Source organism: Stegostoma tigrinum, chromosome 22, assembly GCF_030684315.1.
Source record: "Stegostoma tigrinum isolate sSteTig4 chromosome 22, sSteTig4.hap1, whole genome shotgun sequence".
Lineage (NCBI taxonomy): Eukaryota > Metazoa > Chordata > Chondrichthyes > Orectolobiformes > Stegostomatidae > Stegostoma > Stegostoma tigrinum.
Window position 1 is genome coordinate 36,493,115 of NC_081375.1, and position 20,922 is coordinate 36,514,036.

Sequence of the window (20,922 nt, forward strand, 5' to 3'; positions counted from 1 at the left end):
CAACTCGGCCCAACACCTGATACACCAATGCCCTCTTGCTTAAATGTTGATTGGGAGCATGTTGCAGTATGTTTCCAAATCAAATTGAAAGTAGTAGCCCCTGTATGGCCATCTGCAGACTTGCACAACTGTAACCCTCTGCAATTTTCTCCAATACTCTTTTTTAAAATGGAGCCCAATAAAGTATGCCAAATGGCATGATCTTACCTTCTTGGCTTCTCAGCTCTAATCAGGTGAAGTCTGTCCTAACCTCAGAAACTTCACACTTACCCACACCACAATATTTTCGCATTTTGCATTTCACAACGTTACTCCCATTCCACCTACCTTTCTATTTCTCCTGGTCATTTTAAACTTTCACACTAAGCATCAATAATCACCATTCTTTAGAACTGCATTTCCACTACTGTCACTAACATGAACATCTGAGCTTATAGATTACCAACCTTAGTTACCACATTCAGTGCATTTATGTAGATGTTAGAAAAAGTGTGCTCACCTGTGTCAAAGGTCAGAGATAAGTGACCATTCACTTTTATCAGACAATGACTTTCTGCCTGACTACAACATAATATTGAGACTCTGGCAGGGTCATGGTCAGTCAATACTAGCCGACACTCAATTCACCAACCTCTTGACCATTTCCAGTGCTTCCCAATTCTTCTCACACAGACTCACCTACTTTTCCCAGAGCTTCTCAACTATTGTATAAATCCCATCCCTAAACACTCAATTTCCATATATCCCAATTATTCAATGCTGCAAATCCACAATTGATCAATTAAGGAAGCAGAGCCAAATTCTCCATTATCTCTTCCTTCAAACTCATGGCCATGTAGAAAGGCAAAAGCAGGTGATAATAGGAATAAATCACTGCAGATGCTGGAACCTGTACAGAAAACAACAAATGCCAGACAGCATCCACAAAGACCGAACATGCCAGAGTCCAGACAACTCTTCAGAGCTGAGAAGAAGTGAAGAGGCAGCATTAGTGGTGGGGTTGGGGACTGGAGTGCTGTGGGAGAAAATTAAAGTGATCGGAGTGCGAGAATGGCTGAACAATGGCATGTAACTGGCAGGCTCGAAGAGACAGTCCTACTGGGATGGGAGGGGGCGATGGGAGAGGACATGGTGTCAGAGAATGTAACAAGTAAAGCTAAAAAGGAAAAGTAAGGGACAGGAGTTCGTTCATAATTTGAAGGTGCTGAATTCAATATTGAACCCAGAAAATTGCAAAGTGCCTAGTCTGAAGAAGAGATGTTGTTCCTCCAGTTTGCATTGTGATTTACTGGAATACTGCAGCATACTGAGGACAGACAAGTGGGTGTGCGAGCAGGATGCTTGTTAAAATGCTCAGCAACAGGAAAGTTGGGGTCAAGCTTGCACACAGATGGGAGTTCAGCAAAGCAGTCACCTGGTCTCTGCATTTGATTTCTCCAATGGAGAGTAGGTTACATGGGTAATGGTACAGTTGAAACACCGCTTCACTGGGAAGGACGGCTTAGGTTTGTGGATGTTGAGCAGGGAGGTGAAGGGAGAGGCATTGCAACTTCTGCAGTTACAGGGGAAGATGCTGTGGGAAGGAGTTGATGGTAGTGGTCAAAGAATGTACTGAGGGAGAAATCCCTGCCAAATACAGAGAGGGGAAGCAGTGTTTGGTTGTAGCCTGGAGTTGGCTGAAATCACAGAGAATGATCCTTTGAAAGCAGAGGCTAGTGGGATGAAAAGTGAGGACAAGGGGGACAAGTAATGGCAAGGTGCAAGGGCAGAAGCAAGGGTGATGGGTCCCTCAACTGCATCTGACCTGTCAACAGTGAGCAGGAAACAGCATCTGAACAGATAAGGAGTTGGTGCAGGAACAGGCAGGGTGGGATGGAATCCTTGCAAAACATGGGGTGTGAACAGCTGGAGTAAAAAGGTAGCTATAGGGCTCAGTAGATTTGTAAGGGATGGCAGTGGATAGTTTATTTCCCCAAACTAGAGACAGACAGGTCAAGGAAAGGATGATGTTAAAGTTAGAGGGGTGAAAGTTGGAAATCTTGTTCATTTTTCCTCCAAAGTCCTGGCAGGAGCATGAAGTATCACTGTAACAGTTGATGTACTAAAAAAATTTGTGGGATAAGACAAGTGCAGGACTGGAACAAGGGTTGTTGCACTTACCCACTAAAGACACAAGCATAATTGGGGCCCATGCACATAGCCACTCCTTCGATTTGGCAGAAGTGAGATCTCAGCCAACTGGAGGAGCATAGTGGTTGATAAGGACAGTTCAAGCCCCTGGTCAAGGAAGAAGCTGAGAGCTCTCAAACTACCTCGGTAGGGAAAGGAGGGATAGAGAAATTGGACATCCATGGTGAAGAGCAGGCAGTTACGGCCAGGGAACTTTGATTTGGAAACCGTCAATTGTCAATAGGGAGGGTGGAGGAGGAACGGCAGATATAGACTGGTGGGGTCTGGACAAGAGGAGATGAAGTTAAGATGCAGTGCGGGAGAAACAGGCCGATACGATGGGCCTGGTTTGTGGATTTTGGGAAGGAATTACAAACAGGTTGTACAGGATTAAGAGATAAGGATGGAGGCAACGGTGGGTGAGAGGTGTGGGCAAAGATCTCTGGATCTAGTGGAGGTCAGTAACAGTCACAACAACAGCTTGATTCTCAGGATGAGGAATCGTGTTCTGGTTTTTCTTTGGGGGTGGGGGGCAGAAGAGGGAAAAGGAGCATGCAGTAGGAAGAAGTGTCCAACAGTTGTTCAGCAACCACAGGATCAGTGTGCCAGACTATACTAGCATTGTGGGTTAGGTAACAAAAAGTTAGGAATAGACCTGAGAAAGCAAAGTGCAGCAATTTCAGTAGGGGACAGGCCACAGCAGGAGAGAGAGGAGCTGAGAAATTGTGACAACTAATAGCATGCCAGCAGTTTTCAATGAAGAAATCAAGAATAGGCAAGAGGCCTGAGTAAGTGGTTTAAGTCAACACAGTGACTACGGGGGAGGGATTCTTGCCCAAGGAGGAAACGTGGGCACAGAAGCAGCAGAAAAAGTTTAAAATCATGCCAAGCCCAAAACTCTAAACGTGGGGGTGTAAGAGTATGAAGAGGATCCTTTGCTGAAGGTAGCACATTCTGCCTCAACGAAGAGATTGTTAGGAGTTACGGTGAAAACACAGCAAGGGTTAAGGTTGCAGGAAGTGACCTGGGGGTGGGGCGTGGAGATGGGGTCCAAGGCAGAAGTGGGGGCGGGGGGGGTAAGAGGGTGGCACAGGATGAAAAATGCAATCTATAAGTTGGAGTTCCATGACGCACGGAGCGGGAGCAATACTTATATTGAGGGGATACAAGAACGAAGTGAAACTGGGGCATGGCAAAGCTTTAAGAGAGCGTGAATTGATGTTGCTGCAGTGTGGAGTCAGGTCTGCGCACATAATGGAACATAGCATTAATCATGGATCACAGAATGTGGCAGGAACAACAGTCCAAGGATCACATGTCCTGGAGTTACACGTAATCCAGGGGGATTCAAAGCACAAAGGGTGAAACTTGAGTTTAAGTCCAAGTCATTAGCAGTCACTGAGAAAGGAAACTTGGCTGTGAAGAGTGTTCTGGCAAACACCTTATCAATACCAGTGAAATGGAAAGCAAAGATGTACATGATGAAAAAGAGGTGACCAGAATTCCTGTTAGAGGGAAGAGCAAAACTTCAAGGCAGGCATTTCTCAAGATCATCTCAGCCTCAGAAGGCACTTTATAACCTTCTGGACATAATATTGAGTTCAACGCCTTCAAATTGTGAACCCACTCCCATTCCTTCTCTTCTTTTCAGCTTTGTTATATTGTCACCATGTCCTCTCTCCTCTCCCTTCCCCCAACCATAGTGGGAAGTCCGAGATAAACAGCATGGAGCTGCAGGAACACAGCAGGCCAGGCAGCAGAGGAGCAGAAAAGCCGACATTTCAGGTTGAGACCTTCTTCAGAAATGGGAGAAGTGAAGGGGGCTCTGAAATAAATAAAGAGAGGGGGTGCAGTGATAGCAGGCAGATAGTGGAGTGGATAGGCGGCAGGGATGATGGACAGGTTAAGGTGGCAGGGATGGTGGGGTGGGGTGGGGGAGGAGTTGTGCTGGTCTTCAGATGAGATCGGGGGTGGGGAGATTTTGAAGCTACTAAAGTCCATATTGAGACCCCTGGGTTGTAGGCTTCCAAGGGAGAATATGAGGTGCTGTTCCGCGTTTCTGGGTGGCATCAGTTGTGACACAGGAGGCAGCCCAGGATGGGCATGTCGTCCAAGGAGTGGGAGGGTGGAGTTGAAGTGGCTTGAGACTGGGAGGTGCTGTCATCTGTTGTGAACCAAGTGTAGTGCTCCACAAAGAGGTCTCCGAGCCTCCCTGATGTGGCCTCCTCTACATCAGGAACAGTGGATACAATAGACCACATTAGCAGTTGTGCAAGAAACATCTGTCTGATGTAGAAAGTTTTTTGGGGCCTGGGACGGAGGTGAGGGGGGAGGTGCAGGGTCAGGTGTAGCATTTCCTGCGATTGCAGGGAAAGGGGCCAGGGTGATGGCACTAGTGAGTTTGGACCTTACTATGTCCCAGTGGGAGTTTGTTCTCTCAAGACTGGCAGCTGGAAACATTACTGTTCTGCCATTCTCACATTCCAATCACAACCTGAACTATCAATGCCTTTTCCCCCTGCACTCTATAACCCCAGCACAACCACTGGATAAAATGCTGCTCACACACCACACACTTCACATCAGCTCTGAAGCAGAGTCATCTAGACTTAATATGCTAGCTTGGTCTCAGTCCATGGATGCTGCCTGATCCAGTGATCTCCAGCATTTATTGTTTTCAAAAGCAGGTGTTACATAGAAACACCACCACCTGCAAGTTGCCACCCAACCTGCAAACCATTCTGCCTTGCGAAACGATCACTGCTTTTTCAGTGTTGCTGGTCAAAATGCTGGACCTCCCACCCTAATGACATTGTGAGCCCACTACACCAACTGGACTGTAGGCTGTTCAAAGCAGCAGTTCATCACCTTTTCAGGTGTAACTGGAGATGGGCAACAAGTGTTGTCCCAAACAACATCTAATCCCATTAAAAGATCCATGTCCTTCCTGTAGTGCTGCTTAACTTTAAATAGAAAACTTCCTCAGCCCCTCAATTGTTGCTAGTGATGGCAAATCATTAATAGATGCCCCTATCATGTAATTTGGCTGGTCATCCTTCTATTGATGCTTTACAGGAATGGGTAGCCTGGGGTGAGGAATAAGAACCATAACTATTATCTTTCCTCCTGCTAGCGCAGCTATAATCCTATAGCGCAACCTCCAAATTTCAGTCTGTGTAGCACACAACTGAGCCCAAGTTCCTCAGTTTGCATGTCTTCGCACCGTACAGATGAAGGTGCATCACCACACAAATGCTCAGGGGCTTCCCCAGATGATACCCATACCTGGCTGTTAAGTGATCTGTGTATTACTGAGTTTCACAGACTCGAGACATTCATAAGTGATGTGAAAGTGTAAACAAAAATCAGATAACCAGTTTACTAGAGCAGGACTATTACTGTCAATCATACCCAAAATGATTGGCAGAGAGAGAGATGAGATTTCACTCAATACACTTCGATTCAAACACTTTACTATATAATAACAAAATGCAGAAATATACAGCATGTCAATCAACACTGAAATATATAACCTGTGTCCCAATTACACACCCATGTGCAGCTCTTGTGTTCCCCACACAAAACATCACACCCTGAAGTGATTAGTGAGTGATGGCAAAGCCAATAGTGCTAACGATTGAAAATACAGACTGATGACTGGACTACTCATTTTAAAGGCCAATCTGGGCAGATTAGCTGCAACAATATCACCACGACACTCCTTTTACATAAATCTCTAAAGGGAGAAGAGTGTATTTAAGAACAGAGACCTGCATGGGTTCAGTAAACATGAAGCACAAGGCACCTCACAGAGTACAAGGCACTGGACAGAAAGTAAGCAATGGGAGAGTGAGGTCAGGGGGTCTATGGAACCAGACCAGACTGAGGACAGCAGGCTCTGACATGCTAGAGTTAAAATTAGACATTACGGTTCACCAAACAGTGGCCTGTACAGCCCATTTGCTCAGTAAGTGAGGAATAAAAAGTCTTTCTAAAACAAGCTTTTCTCTACTCAATCCAAATCAGATTTGCATTCTCAAGTGGCAGGAAATATCCAGACGGTATTGCTCAGATAGACATTAATTCAGTTACATGTTGCTCCATCTTGTAGAATTCCAAAGTATTTCTTAAACTCAGCTGTTTCCAACAGCTTTTACAATCCAAAGATTTACAACTTTAAATGTTTGCAGTCATTTCATTACTTGATTGTCAATAATTTTAAACTGTAGGGTAAAAACGGTTTTTTGTATGCAAGAATATTCCACAAGGACATGAACAGACCATCTTTACATGGCCCACATTTAATTTTGTCAGGAGAATAGAATGGCTTGAGAACAGATTGTGTTCCTAGGCATGTCATGTGATGCCAAGAGACAACTTACTTCAGTTATAAACCAGGAGTTGAAATTGCCATAATGACAGAAGTGGAGTGCAGTATTTACGGATTCATATGCAGATGGAAAGTGAAACCGCAAAACATGACATCATGAATACTTTAAATAGTTCACCATGAATTTAGCATATTTTGTCACAGTGAAATCATTTGGTGGTGCTTTGGAACAAAAACTGGCTTTTGAGTTTTGAATAATACAGGATGTGTCTCAGTGCAAAGGCTCAGTGTTTGGTTTCTACCAGCACAATGTTGGCTGTTACAAAGATGAAGCAAGACAACGACCACACCAACACAAAGAAAATCCAAAATGTGTGTTTGAAGGGCGATCTGTGCTTATTCCGAACATCATTACCAAATACAAGTTCAACGTCCTTCCTGCTGAAGTAGGCCAAGCACGCAGGAATTATGTACTGAATCCCAGTGCCTGCATAAGAACCAGTAATGCCCACCAGAGTTTCCAAGTCATGGGTGCAGAACGCCACCAGTATAGGAGGAATGATGGTGATTAAAGGAAAGATAATTCGATCAATCAGCCATGGGTACATCCCCCCTTCTCTGTGGAAGACTGTCTTCCAGTTATTGCGTAATGTAACAGCAATTATTGGGAAGTTTGTGCTGATTGTAAAAACTGGAAAAAGTCCCAAGAAATAGCGAATGAAGGGTACATTGATGACATTGCAATTGCTGGTGAAGTTGAGGGTGTACATGTCCTTCAGGTTACTGAAGCAGAAGATGGCTGTGAAGGACAGCAGGCTGTAGAAGGCTAGGATGAGCACATAGTCGATGAGGACCAGCTTGTTCATATGCTTCTTCTTACTGATGGGGGTAATGAGCGAGGGTAAGGAATGTTGACACATGAAGGAGTAGACGCACACACCAAACAAGGTGGGGATGCCAGAGAAGTTAGCGATTGGAGGATGGCCCTCTCCCGAACCCTTACCGATCCTGATCAAAGCCAAAATGATCATGATTATAAAAGCTGTAAGGCAAGGGGAAAGAGAGAGTTGTCAGAAAACAAAGTGCCAATTTTACACATCGTAGAACAAAAACCATGAGTAATACATGTAATAAAAATCAGAAAATGCTGGAAAAACTTGGTCAGACAGTGCCTGTGAACAAATAGGGGGTTAATTTTCAAGCAAATGATCTTCATCAAAACTAGAAAGATTCAGAGACACAATGCACATTAACCACGTGTTGAGCCAGGGAAAGGGAGGGAGGGTTGGAAAGACCAGAAAGAAAGCGAAACAAGGTGACAGGAAGGTGATTACGTTACATGATCTTATAGCATGTACAGTACAAAAAAACAAGCAATTCAACCAGAGCAAAAAAAGTGGGATTTAAACTGATTAAAGCTTTTTTACCTGTTCTTCCTGATCCAGATATCATGTTCAGCTTTGTTCACCTGTCCCTTAAATGGTCTTTTTACTCTTTCATGGGTTGTGGGTGTCACCGACAAGGTCAGCACAGTTGCCCATCCCTAAATGACTTTGAACACCTATTCCTTAGATGCACCTCTTTATTCATTTTACCATTTGCAATGTAGTTGCCAAGTTCTGAAATTCCCTCACTCAGCTACCAGCTCAATTTGTTACTGCCATCCACATTAGATCTAATGCATCACTGTCAACTACTCTTACTGAGTATTTACTCTTTTAGTAGCAATACCATTTTTTGTTTATAAACCAATGATAAGCAGACTGGTTTGTTGTCCCTGGTCATGCTTCATTTTTCTTAAAAAATAGGTATAATGTTAATTAGCCATTAGAACTTTGGCACAGGGCCTTCTAACAAAACATTAAACGTAAAAAGATGGTGTAGTTCAAAAAGGTGGGGGAAATAGGCCAAGAACAAAGATCAGGAGTAGATGTAACCAGAAAAGTTCAATTTTTATCAACAGATGCTATCTGGAAAAAAAATGGAAGCAATAATTATGATGCAATGGTCATTGAACTCAGTGCAGAGTTGGCAATGTTTAAAGTAGTCAATCAAAAGATGAGGTGCTGTTCTAAGTTTCCATTCAGCATCCTTGGAATGGCAGAAAACATCAAAACTAAAGGTCAAAAGTTAAGCTGGGATGTACAATTAAAAATGGTGAATATTGATGAACAAGGGGCAATAAATGACAGGAGACAAGACAGGAAGAAACAAGTTCCATAGGGAAAGAACAGACAAAAACAATGGGTCTATCAGAACAGTCAGAGGCAATCTCAGGAGGGAGGTGGAAGGGTTTTTCAGGTTGAAGGTTGCAAAGGGAAGCACTCCAGAGAAGACCAATGAGTCTGGGAAATTATGCCTTGAGTTCAGTGTTGAGATTATGAGCCAATGGAGGATTTCTTCCATGTTCATTGGATAGAGACCTGTTCAACAAACAGTGAGCCCTTTGGCAGGTGTTTAATAACAATCATCTTCATTTGCTCATCAAGATGGTAACCAAAGGTTGGATCAATGCTGGCATTAATCAAATCCATAGTCAATCCCAATAAATTGATAAAAAGGGGTGATTGTTTTTCCTGTATGGCAGATATAATTAGATAACTCTTTATTGCATCACCTAGGCTGGTCTAAAAGGTAAACCAGATGAATCCAAATTTCAACATCTAATAATGCTTATGTCCCCACAAAGGACTTTTGTTGCACAGTGGCAACATCCCTGCCTCTGAAACAATAGGCCCGAGTTCAAGTCCCACTCGTACCAGAGGTGGAAAATGGCATCCCTGAACAGATGGAAGAGAAAAAAAAATATGGTGCGTGACTATACAATTTTCTATTTCCACAAAACCATAGAAAATCAATAGAATTTCTCTCCCCTCCTATGAAGCACACCAGTGGTTGCCTGTAACCCCTGGGTGCATATCTGAAACTGGAGGTTTGGAGCACAGCAGCTCAAGTAAAGTAGTCCCTCTCTGGCAGCTATCTACACAGCTTAAAAGAGGAGATCACCAATTGGAATGTGTTTGTTCCATATGTCAATTCAAAGCATCTGTCCTCTCCGCTCCATTCATAAGTTTTTGGTTTTTTTGATCATAGAATGGAGGGGAAATATGCTGTAGGAGCCAATCCATTCCCATCAGGGAACCTATTTCTACTTAAATGCCCAAGCTAGTTCAGCTAAAATCATTCAGAATGAAATACATACAAGATAGCTACCAAATCAGGTCTCGGTTAGAAAACAATGACACACTGGGTTTAGTGCATCATATGTTGCATTCCCTGGGTTTACACAGTGGTGCCAGGCTGGATACAACCTCCCACAAAAGTTAGGAATACATGATAGGAAAGGCAAGTTTAGCCTAAAGAATAAGAACCAGAGTGGTGAACAGCAACTATGCTGTTGAGTAATTGCTAGTTTTGGTTGCATGACAGAATTAAAACCATAATGCAGCTGACACCAGTGCTGTATTATCAGAGGCATGATTTTTAATAAAAGCAATTAATCCAGGTTCTTCTCTGCAGGTAAGTATAGACAATTTCATGGCACTATCAACCAACCAATGGATTGTGCTTTGTGCCCTGATGATTGCCTTAGCGCTCAGTAGATATGAACAAAAAGAATTTAACTGATTGTTTATCTCATTATTTTATATGAGACTTGGAGTTTGGTTACTGCATTTGCTACATTACAACAGCAACAATACTTCAAAGTACTTATAAAATCCTTTGTGACAGCTCAGTTTCAACTAGATTGTTCACAAGTTGGACATCCTACTTGACCAGGCTGACCACATCTATCTCTGCATTATCATTCATCCCAAATCTTGCTCCAGATTAACTTTCTGCTAACCACCATATCCCAGCTTTTGCTACCTCCAGACTTGACAATGGCAATGATTTCTTGGTGAGCTTTCCAACTTCAACTCAACAGTTTTTCAAAGCCCTGCTAACCATACCCATCTCAGACTCACCCTAATCACCAGTCTGTTTTCTGATGTACTTTGTTTCCAGTTCAACAATACCTGCTTAAAATCTGCATTACCACAAGCAAATCATTGTGGTCTCTGCTGCCTATCCACCAGCCCTACAATGCTCTGAGAACGATGCTCCTCCAACTCCTGCCTCTAGTTTCTTGTTTTCAATTACCTGAAGTGATCTGCTTTCAGAAACTAAATTCTCCTCTAAAGCTCTTTCACTTTTGTCTCAAACCAAGATTTTGCTCACCTTTCCTAATGTTACCTTTCACTGCCAATCTTGTCTGATTACACTCCTATAGATCATAGGCTGCTGGCTGTGAAATAGGTGACATATAACTGCAGGATGGCACAGTAAACTGAAGCCCTCAAGTCAAATTGATAAGAATCCATTCAACAGTCTGAGCTTCACTGAATCTGAAATCCTGAGAAATAGTCAACAGTTGAAGATTCCAAGGCTCTGTTGTTTTTCAAATAGAAGTTATGAACTATTTGCTCAAGCTGGTCACCTAGGGTATTCAATGCCCCATAATTCCCTGGATCATAGGAATTAAATGCTCCAATCCCACTGGATGCTCATAACTCAGTGACATTTCCTCTTGTAGAAGTTGGTCAACGTACCATGCAAAGCATAGATAAAAAATGATTTATAGCTCTGATCATTAAAGGAATTCAAAAGGCATCATTCACTAATTATCTAAAACTTGGAACTATTTCATAAAGAGTGACAGACACTTAGTGCACACACTTCTTGGACAAATGCCACTCACACTTAACAGTTCTTCACTCAAATGAAATCTTATTTGCATTAGACCCCTTGAATGATTGGAATTTAACAAGACAAAATGACACATGCAAGTGCATAAAATAGGACATCTTTGCAATAATTTTAAAAATTAACAGGCTAACAATTTGAGAACCAAAAGTGAAAGCGATGGATTTCAATTACTGCAGATTATTTAACAAAAAAAGTTAAAATTTCTACATGTCATATCGGAGGTGACAGTATAATATATCTATGATGCACCATCCAGCAAGACTTTGTTCATTTTCAAATATCAACAGGATAATTGACCACAGGCATAGTTGTTGATTGTAACGCTATCTCCCACATAGCTGTAGAGACAAGGGCACACCAACCTAGATGGGCCCTGCTTACCAAGTCTGATTTCTAAAGCCAAGTCATTGAAATCAATATTAGTGCCTGACTTTGATTCACAAATTCCATCTGGATAAGGAACCTTCTGCATCTTTTGGTCAATTATCACCTGATGTGTAACCAAAATTGAAACTAAATGAAATTGCTGGTCGATATTGATCAAAACAGAATCGCAGGCTGACAGTTTCTGTGTCAGAGACAAATTCAGCTGCAGGACGGAATATCAGTTCTGTCAAATGTCAGGAAAGGCCAAGACAAGCAACGTGTGCCAGATGCCTGTGCTCTGCTCAGGTAAGCTAGCTACAACCATTAGCATCTAGGTAATGGCACTCATTTTGTTAAGCAAAGCCATGGTTTAGACTAGAACTGGGAAATGGCAAAAAACAATAAAAGGATGAATTGAAGGAGGATACATTTCAATGAATTTAAAAGACATTTACTTTAGCTGGACAAGTATCCAGGATTAGAGAGTAAGATAGAAAATTAAATGCAAAGTCTTCGAGGATGACATTCCCATTAAAGGACAGACACACTGGGACACCCAAATAAGATGATACAATAATGAATCAATAAAAGTAGATGCTTCCAATAGCTATCAAGTTTTAGTAGAAAAATCAAAGAATGCCAAAAGTACAGAGAAGTATTCAAAAAGGAAATGGGGGCAAAAGGAGTATGAGAATAGGTTAGCAACTAACATAAACGTGAACAGTGAGGAATTGCATAAATATTTAAAGAATAAAAGAAGGGTTTTCAAAAGGGAGTGCAGGGCCAATAAGAGATCAAATAGATTTTCATGAAGAGGTGGGAGGTGCAACTGAGGCACAACGTTTAGCTTGTATGTACTTCATGCAAAGGATGCTGCCATGTGCCAGTGGGAAAGGTGACAGTAGCAATACTGACAGCTCCACATCATGGGTTGCATAAAAGCAGAGTTGGCACTTGAAACTAATAGCATGGCCTGGGTCATCATTCCTGCACTCCACTCCATCTTGCAACTCATACACTGAGATGCAGCGGACACAGGTTGGACAAGTGAAAGGACTTTCACCTAGGGTTAACAAGGCTTCTGGGTCCACAAGGTTTGAGCATAAAAGAATCTGGGAGAATGTGAACTATCAGAAATACAAAATCAGTCAAATGAGACATTAAACAGATATCAAATCTGATTTAAGTGCACATAATAGATTAAATTGAGAGTTCATGGGGTGCAACCATGCCCCCATATATGGGTAAGAGGGCCTGAGTTCAAGTCTTACCTGCTCCAGAACTATGTCTAACAGGCCTAAATAGGTTCATTAAACATACTTGAAATATTACCATTTGGTGTTTTACATAACAGCATGGAAGTTATTTGACTTGTCCAAGCTAATATTTATCAGAGTCAATATCATAAAAAAAGATTGGAATTATTATCAGACTGATAGGAGAGAGTATAGGCTGTGCTCAAAATTGGCTGCCATGTTTCCTTTATTACAGGAGTGGCTACTCTTGGAAGGCATTTCATTGGCTGTGAAACACATCCAGTTATGAAGTACTTCATAAATTCAAGTCTTATTTTTACACAAGCCCTTCCATAGCAGCACAGATACAGCATGCAAAAGATTTCTCAGATCAGAAATTCCCTCTAGACTGTCTCAAACATCTACAGGCTAAGTGCAGTATGAGCTAATCGCAGAGGGAGCCTCCTTGTTAAGTTTCGCAGGGGTACATGACAGCTATCAAAAGATAAAATGCACAATCATTAGACCACAGAAAAGGCAGACCACTGGTGTCAATTAGACAGCAGGCCGAAGCTACAAAGATCATCAGTTCAGGCCAAGTTACCACATTACATCAGTCATCAATTGATGTCAAATCACAGCCTACAGTTTCAGGAAATACAGAACCTCTTCTTTAGGAAAGGGTCTTCATGTCTTACAATACTTGGAAATAAATCCACTGAGAAGGTCAAGTAGTTTGTTTGATAAATATTTCTTTGGGTTCAGAAAATTACTAAAATAGACCAAATTGTTGAGATCAGAAGGAAGAATAGCCTGAACAACAGAATGCTCCCTGTGTCCTATCAGGGATTCATTTACTCGGTATGATTTCTTTAGAGTTAATTAAGGCCACTCGAACCACCTGTTCTTTGGTTTGTATTACAGCTGCTGGCTTATCCCAGGAAATTGTTCATGACTTCAGGGGCATACTCAGTCCTAGTGACTGAAGTTCATTCTCTTGACAACTGTCTACTTGCTGCTACTTGGAGATTGCTCAGCTACGATACCTTTACTCCCACTTAGTGAGGCAATAGTGGGTGATTCTTTTATTCCTCCAACCGTCAACTTTGGCTTTGACAGGCTCTTAAAATAAAGCTTCATGTCCCATACAAGCCTAAATCAGCAGTCCCCATTCTACTAATATTGTACTCCACGTCTCACAATACTTGGTACAAATCCAAATATGAGCCCCAAACAGCTTTTCTAATCCCAGTACTGCACACAGCCCCCACACACACATCTCCAAAGCTCAACTGTGCCAGAGAAAATCGTCACATCACAAAACATACGCAAACCAGAGCAATAAAGGGGCATCCACAGAGTCAGTTAAAAACTATCATGCTTGCACTTATATTTGGTGGACAGAGGACAGCATTGTGATAAACTGAATTAGACCCACAGAACAGCAATGATAATTACTTCAATGCAAACATCCTTGCACAGACACTAGGTGGATAGAGTGTGTAAGGTCTGCACGTTGCCTGTAAACACCTCATTAAACTGGAGTATTAAGCACCATAAACCTTAATTATAAAAGCTACACTAACTGGTAAGCATGCATCACTGGGCAGTCAGCCCTTCCTGGATCTCAGTGCAGTTCCACCTGCTCTTGCAGTAAATCACTGATACACTCAGAACATGGAGTTCAGACAGCACGCTCTCTGCTGTGCAAGCATCTGTCCCTGGACAAATTTCAGGTACTGGGGGCACTGGAACAAACGGAATTGGAGACTGCAGCAGCCTATCCAGCAAAGGGTCTCGTCAAATCAAAATTCTCATCTCACCATTAGAATGTCAACAGGATGCAATCAGTATTGAAACCTGCTCTGCCACTCAAATTAAGATTGATTGGTATTTCAACTGATATCTCTTGATATCATAACCTAATAGAGTTTTGAGTTTTGATGCAGAGCAGGTGGGCAGAGGTTCCAGACTTCCACTTCTGCATGAAGCATTTATCACCATCTCAAAATGGCCCAACCAGAATTTCACGTTTTTAAACTCTTACTGAGCTACCCTACCAAAGCAAAAGATTTACACAACTCTAACATCACACCCAATCCATGGGCAAAACCTAGGCAAGGGCAAACAGTGAATCATTCTTAATTTTCTGCCCTCATCCTTTTCTTAAATTGTCATCTATTTTGCCATTTTCTTGCTACGACAACCTCAACAAACCTCAAATATCTCTGTGCTGTTTTTATTCTCAAAACTAATTAAACTAATCTTTTGGCCAAAATTAATATCTTGTATAGGTCAGGAATATGCTATTTTAGGAAATTTCATTCTGGTGAACATACAATATAAACCTCGATTGTTGTTATCACAATGCTGTCCTCTGTCCACCAAATACAAGTGCAAGCATAATAGTTTTTAACTGACTCTGTGGATGCCCCTTTATTGTTGTACTTGAATCCTTGAACTTTTGTTCCTCCACAGTACTTAATTTATCATAATTCTGATCAGTCTTTCTTGGGTCAAAGACCTCACTAAATTTCTCCACACTAAATTTCATTTGCCACTTTTTGCAAACTGCCCCTTGTTATCTGCAATTTACACTGCCAAGTGTTCCAGAAAAGTAAATATAACACTCTTTCCTTTCACTTAAGTCAGTGAAAAGTATAGATAAATATACTGGAGTAATTAGAAACAAATGTCACTTACCTACTTAAAGAAATTGCAATTAGATTAGTTAGGCATAACCTTTTTACAAATCTACCTGTGGGACAAATCCCATCTGATGTGCCCATATTTAAATATTCACAGTGTCCCCAAAGAAGAGAGCTTAGTAACTCTTCTATAACTGGTGAGACTGCAATGTCTATAATTATCCCCCCTCATTAATTAATGGTGTGACAATGCAAACTTCCAACTGAAACAGGCAATTCTCGATCCGAGATAACACTGGATGAACATAGCAGGCCAAGCAGCAGAGGAGCAGCAAAGTTTGACGTTTTGGGTCAGGACCCTTCTTCAGAAATCGCAGGTCCCAACCTGAAACATCAAACTTTCCTGCTTGGCCTGCTGTGTTCATCCAGCTTCACACCATGTCATCTCAGATTCTCCAGCATCGGCAGTTCCTACTATCTCTAACAATTCTTGAGCTGAGTATAGTTTGGAACGCTATTCAAACTTTAACAAAAGGCAATAAGTTTTGCATGCTGGGTATTAAATGTGTCTTAGCTGGAGGGCAGTTGCACTGAATATCATTGCGTCAATAACTACATTCATTTCCAGCATTACATTTTAAAGAGGATTACAGTATGTTTTCTCCAAGTCCACTTTCAATCATTCCCAAGTTACCTAACATTCTTCCTTTTCTTATGCAAATTCATTAGCTTTTGTGGTTTGCTCATGTGTTTTTAAGACTTAAGAACACAAAAGGTGAAGGAACAATTCAGTTGTCAATGTGACCAAATCACCCTCCCTCAAATCTCCTGCAATGCTTCTCAAAAGATTCTCCTCCCCAATTTATCTTACACATGGTGTAATGTAACACAATTTACAGTATGTCAACCATTTTCTCCTAACTATAATACATGAGTGTTAGATTTTTAAGTTTAGACCATAGTTGTCTCATTATCTATTGGTATCCTCAGTAGTAGTAGTAGTAATGCACTTTTTTTATTTAATTACGGGACATGGGCATCACTGGCTGACCAGCATTTATCAACCATCCTTAGCCACCCTTGAAAGAGGTGGTACCAAGCTGCCTTCTTGAACTGCTGCAATCCACCTGTAGGTCAACTCAATGCCCTCAAGAAGGGAAATCCAGGATTTTGACCCAGCAACAATAACGAGAAAGCACAAGAGCGCACGACACTGGGAATCTGAAACTTTGAAACAGGCAGAAGATGACTTCTAGCCTGGGAACTAAATTCTGCTCGAGCTGCTCTTTTAGCCTGGGAACTGAGTTTTGCTAGAGCTGCATAAATAACACAGTAATGATAAGATAATGCAGTACTAACCATTCTAGCTGACCTTCAGTAGCAAATGTTATGGCCCTATATGTCGAGACAAAAAGTAACCTAAATATTGTGACAATAGTTGTTTACCAGTTAATTATTGGACTATGTAATGGTCAATGAAGCAATATCATGTATTGATTGGTAATTGTTTGAATACTCTATGCCATCACACCATGTACCCTGTTTTAAGAAAAGTATAAAAATGTCTTTGTATTAAGTTGCGCGTGCAGCTCCTTCGAGGAATAGGGAAGTGCTCAACTCCTGTGTTTTCCAGATGAACTGTACCCGGCCATGAAGAAATAAAAAGTAAAGTCTTAAGCAGCCAGACCAACTGCAAGTGCTCATTGACTGAGCATGGAATCAAGAAACCTCACCAGGGGTCGAGATTTACAAGGCAAGAGCAAAAAAAGGGAAAAAAATAATCAAAAATAAATCTTGGGAGCCAAGAATATTTATGAACCATTTCTGGGAATATTGAATGTCTACTTCAACACAGCATGTACCACAGTGCTCTTATTTTCCAGTTGTGTTGATGGCTCTCTTCTGTATTTTAAAGTACAAGTTACCTGCAAAAATGATGCACAAGTAGAACATGAAATCTCATGGCCATTCTTTCAGCCATCAAATGGAAGATTACATTTCTTTTTACTAAATACAGTCTCTAGAGATTAGATTAGAGTTCATAACACAATAACAATCTTCAGCTTCATTAAATGACTTACCCAGCTGTCAAAAGGCTAGGAATGGGACCATTTAATGATGATCGCAGTGATCACTTTCATTTTCAACTCCCTGTATAATAATGCACCAATACTTGTGGATAGCAGTATCTGGACAATGTACAGGCTGACAAAATGGTACATAACATCATACAACACACAGGTGCCAATTATGACACAAACAAACGTTTCTCCTTGACCTTTAATAACAATAGTACTACCAGAGTTCTCACCATCAACATTGACCAGAAGCTGAAGTGAACAATTGAGATCAACCATGTGGCTACAAAAACAGCATATGAGCTGGGTCCTCTACAATGAGTGACTTACATGTCTCTGTAAAGGCCTTCACCACCTACTCATTGTTATTTTGTAACAATAGCCAACATTCAAGAAACAAGAGCATCAAAAGGATATTTTCTTGATTTTGGAACCATTTGTTTAAATTAGAAAAATGCACGCCACGTTCAGATACCTAACGAAGGTGCAGTGGGAAACCAGGAAATCTTCATTTTAAGTGAAACACGAGAAAATTGATGGCTCTAGTCAAAGAACAAGCTCAAAGAATGCCTTTAAAATATTCAGCTGATCAGAGGGAAAATAGCTATAGATGTTATTCAAAAGGACTTCTAAGGCAGCATTTGATAATGAAGTTTGAGTGCAATGGTTGGCTGAAGTTAAAACTCTTGAAACTGGTTTAGTTAGGAATTTGACTGAGCAGCAGGAATCACAGTGGGAATAATGGACAGTTTCTTGAACTGAGTGCTAATAGCAGTGCCCTGCATGACGTCCACAAGACATGGAGACAACAAAATGTTTTTAAAAAGGATCCTTTTTGTTTACATTTTTAAAATAACTTGAGGACCAAAACCTCACCTATCACATGACACAACAGGACTACAATTTCTGGAAGGTTTTCAATCAGCAGTTACTAGGACAGAGGCATCTGGCTCTGAACCGGGGCATCATTTTCCTGGAATGTCACACCCCTGTTCTGAATGTTTGGAATACAGGGTCACTTTTGAAACATATACCTGAAGTGACACTAACAGTTCACTACTAATCTCTTACAAGTAAGCAATAGTCCTCACCAGAGAGAAATGGAAAACAACATTAACAAGCTCAGTCATTAAACTGAAACCAGTTCAACCAGGAAAAATTTCTCGACAGTTGCTCTAGTTCATTAAGAATCTAATCGATTATAATCAGTCTGCTAAGAATCCAAGGTTTGCTCACAAAACCCAGCTCCTAGCTGAGCTAAGCCTATGTCATATCTAAATTGTTTTGAAAACTATTTTCTTCTCAAAATCCATGTTCACTGCAAAAGTGAACCAAGTCTGTACATCAAAACCATCTTACTACACCTTTGCCAACTTTAAAAGAAAACTGCACCCACCTGAATGCAAGCATCTACAGGATAGATTCTCACTATTTCCAACTTTATGGATGCAGACAAAAGCATTTGAATTATGTTCTATGCTATTCTTAATTGCAACCCCTTTGTTTTCCTTCTTTAAATTTATTTTCCTTTATTCCTTCTATGTTTGATTGTGTATGTCTTTGACAATCATCCATCTGGATCTGAATACATGAATGAATAAAATACTTCCATTTCAACCCTCAACAGTTTGCTGCAAGTTATTTTGAAATTGGGCCTCATGAACAGGCAATGGGGGGGAAAAACACCCCACAACCCATTTCAGAAGGAAAAGAAATAAAAATTACAAAAGCTTGGGCTTACACACGAGGGATTCCTATAAGAGACAGAGGGTGGAGAAGGGATAATTCTTGTATTGTTCCTTCTGCAAACAGCAGTTGATTGATGAATCATTAATTTAAGATTGAAATCAAGTTTTTTTTAAAAACAGTCCCCAAATATAGATCAGTGGATCTGGGGCAAAGGCAGTACAGTTAATTACCAAATCTAGCAACACGGGACTGACCTGATTGTCAAACAGAACAGAGCAATCAATTAGCATGCAATCCCACATCTTCATGTTCACCTCTACCATCACTAATGCACAGTGGCAGCAGTGTACAGCAGCCATAAAATACAATGCAGCAACTGAGTGTCTAAAGTGGGGGAAAGCCTACATGATTAGACATTATCTAGCTAAGGGTGGGAGCAGCTACTTGCAGGTTAAGTCTACATTTGTAAAGTAGGTGCCTTTTAAAAAGGTAGTATACTGAGTGTTCGGGCCAGCATGTTCCTCTAAGTGAAGAGCAAGGGAAGCAAGTCCAGGGAAATCTGGATGTCCAGGGATGGAGAGTTTGGTGGAGGAAAAGGAACAAGCATGTTAGGAACAGAGCATTAAAAACAGGGGAGACCTTCCAGGAGCATGGACAATGTAGGGGAGTATTTAAAGAACAAAATTAAGAAGGGCTAAGAAATGTCTTGAACAGATAAGATTCTGAAAAAATCCAAGCATTCTTAAAACACATTAAAAGAAAGAGGATTGCCAGGAAAGAGTGGAACCTGGTACAGACCAGCTGTGCACAGAGAAACAGCATGTGGGTGAGGTCCGAGGTGATGGTTGGAAGGAGGATGATGTGGTTTTAGCAGGCATGAAGTGTGTCTAAATCTTTGTAACCTGAGGGAGATAGATGTATCCCAGGCTTCTACGCAAGGCACAGGAGGAGATTACCTGCGGCCAGCAAGGTATTTAATATTGCTGCCAGGGCCCAGTAAAGTGCCAGACGCTGGATTGTTCAAAAAAATATATAAAAGCTGCAAGTATAGGCCAAGTAATTACAAACCAGTTAGTCTGATGTCAGTGGTAGGGAAAGTATTAGGAAAAAAAGGAACAGGAATAAGCAACACCTGGAAAGGCAGCGATGGATCAAGCATAGTCAGCACAAATTTGTTGGACAGATAACCAAATATTGTGATCAGGGTAGTTTACTTGATGTGGCTCACATGCACTTCAGTAAAGCATTTTGACAAGGTTCCACATGAAAGGCTAGTCCAAAAAAAGAGAGTCCATGGAATCAAAAGCAAGTTAGTAAACTGGATCTGAAATTGCTTTCAAATAGGAGGCAAGGGAGAATGGAGAATTGTTTGACATTGGAAGCCTGGGACCAGGTGTATACCACAGGGATCAGCACTCGAACTTTTTTTTTTAAAAATGTACATTAATTACTTGAATATAAATACAGAATGTGTAGTTAATAATTTTGCAGATGACATGAAAGGTGGTGTTGTTTTTGCTAGTTAGGATGATAGTCTCAGACTAAAGAGTGATATCAGCCACTGCTAAATTAGGCAAAGCTTCGGCAAATGCAATTTGATCTTGAGAGGTAGCGCATTTTGGGAGGCCAGATAAGAAAAGGATTTACACAACGAATGG

The 20,922-nt window shown here is 41.2% G+C and overlaps 2 protein-coding genes across 2 annotated transcripts in view; one reads left to right on the plus strand and one right to left on the minus strand.

The window, feature by feature from the left end:
* The window catches only part of LOC125463633 (glutamate receptor ionotropic, NMDA 2C-like), a 149,734-nt gene extending 130,718 nt beyond the window's left edge, over positions 1 to 19,016 (plus strand). Inside the window, exon 14 of the transcript XR_007249879.2 lies at positions 17,131 to 19,016. The gene's annotated coding sequence lies outside the window, so the exon portion shown is untranslated. The remainder of the gene's footprint in view (positions 1 to 17,130) is intronic.
* Positions 5,626 to 20,922, minus strand: part of tmem104 (transmembrane protein 104) — a 168,285-nt gene continuing 152,988 nt past the window's right edge. The window contains exon 10 of the mRNA XM_048555163.2: positions 5,626 to 7,541. Within this exon, the coding sequence (XP_048411120.1) occupies positions 6,784 to 7,541 (758 nt within the window). The 3' untranslated portion in view covers positions 5,626 to 6,783. The remainder of the gene's footprint in view (positions 7,542 to 20,922) is intronic.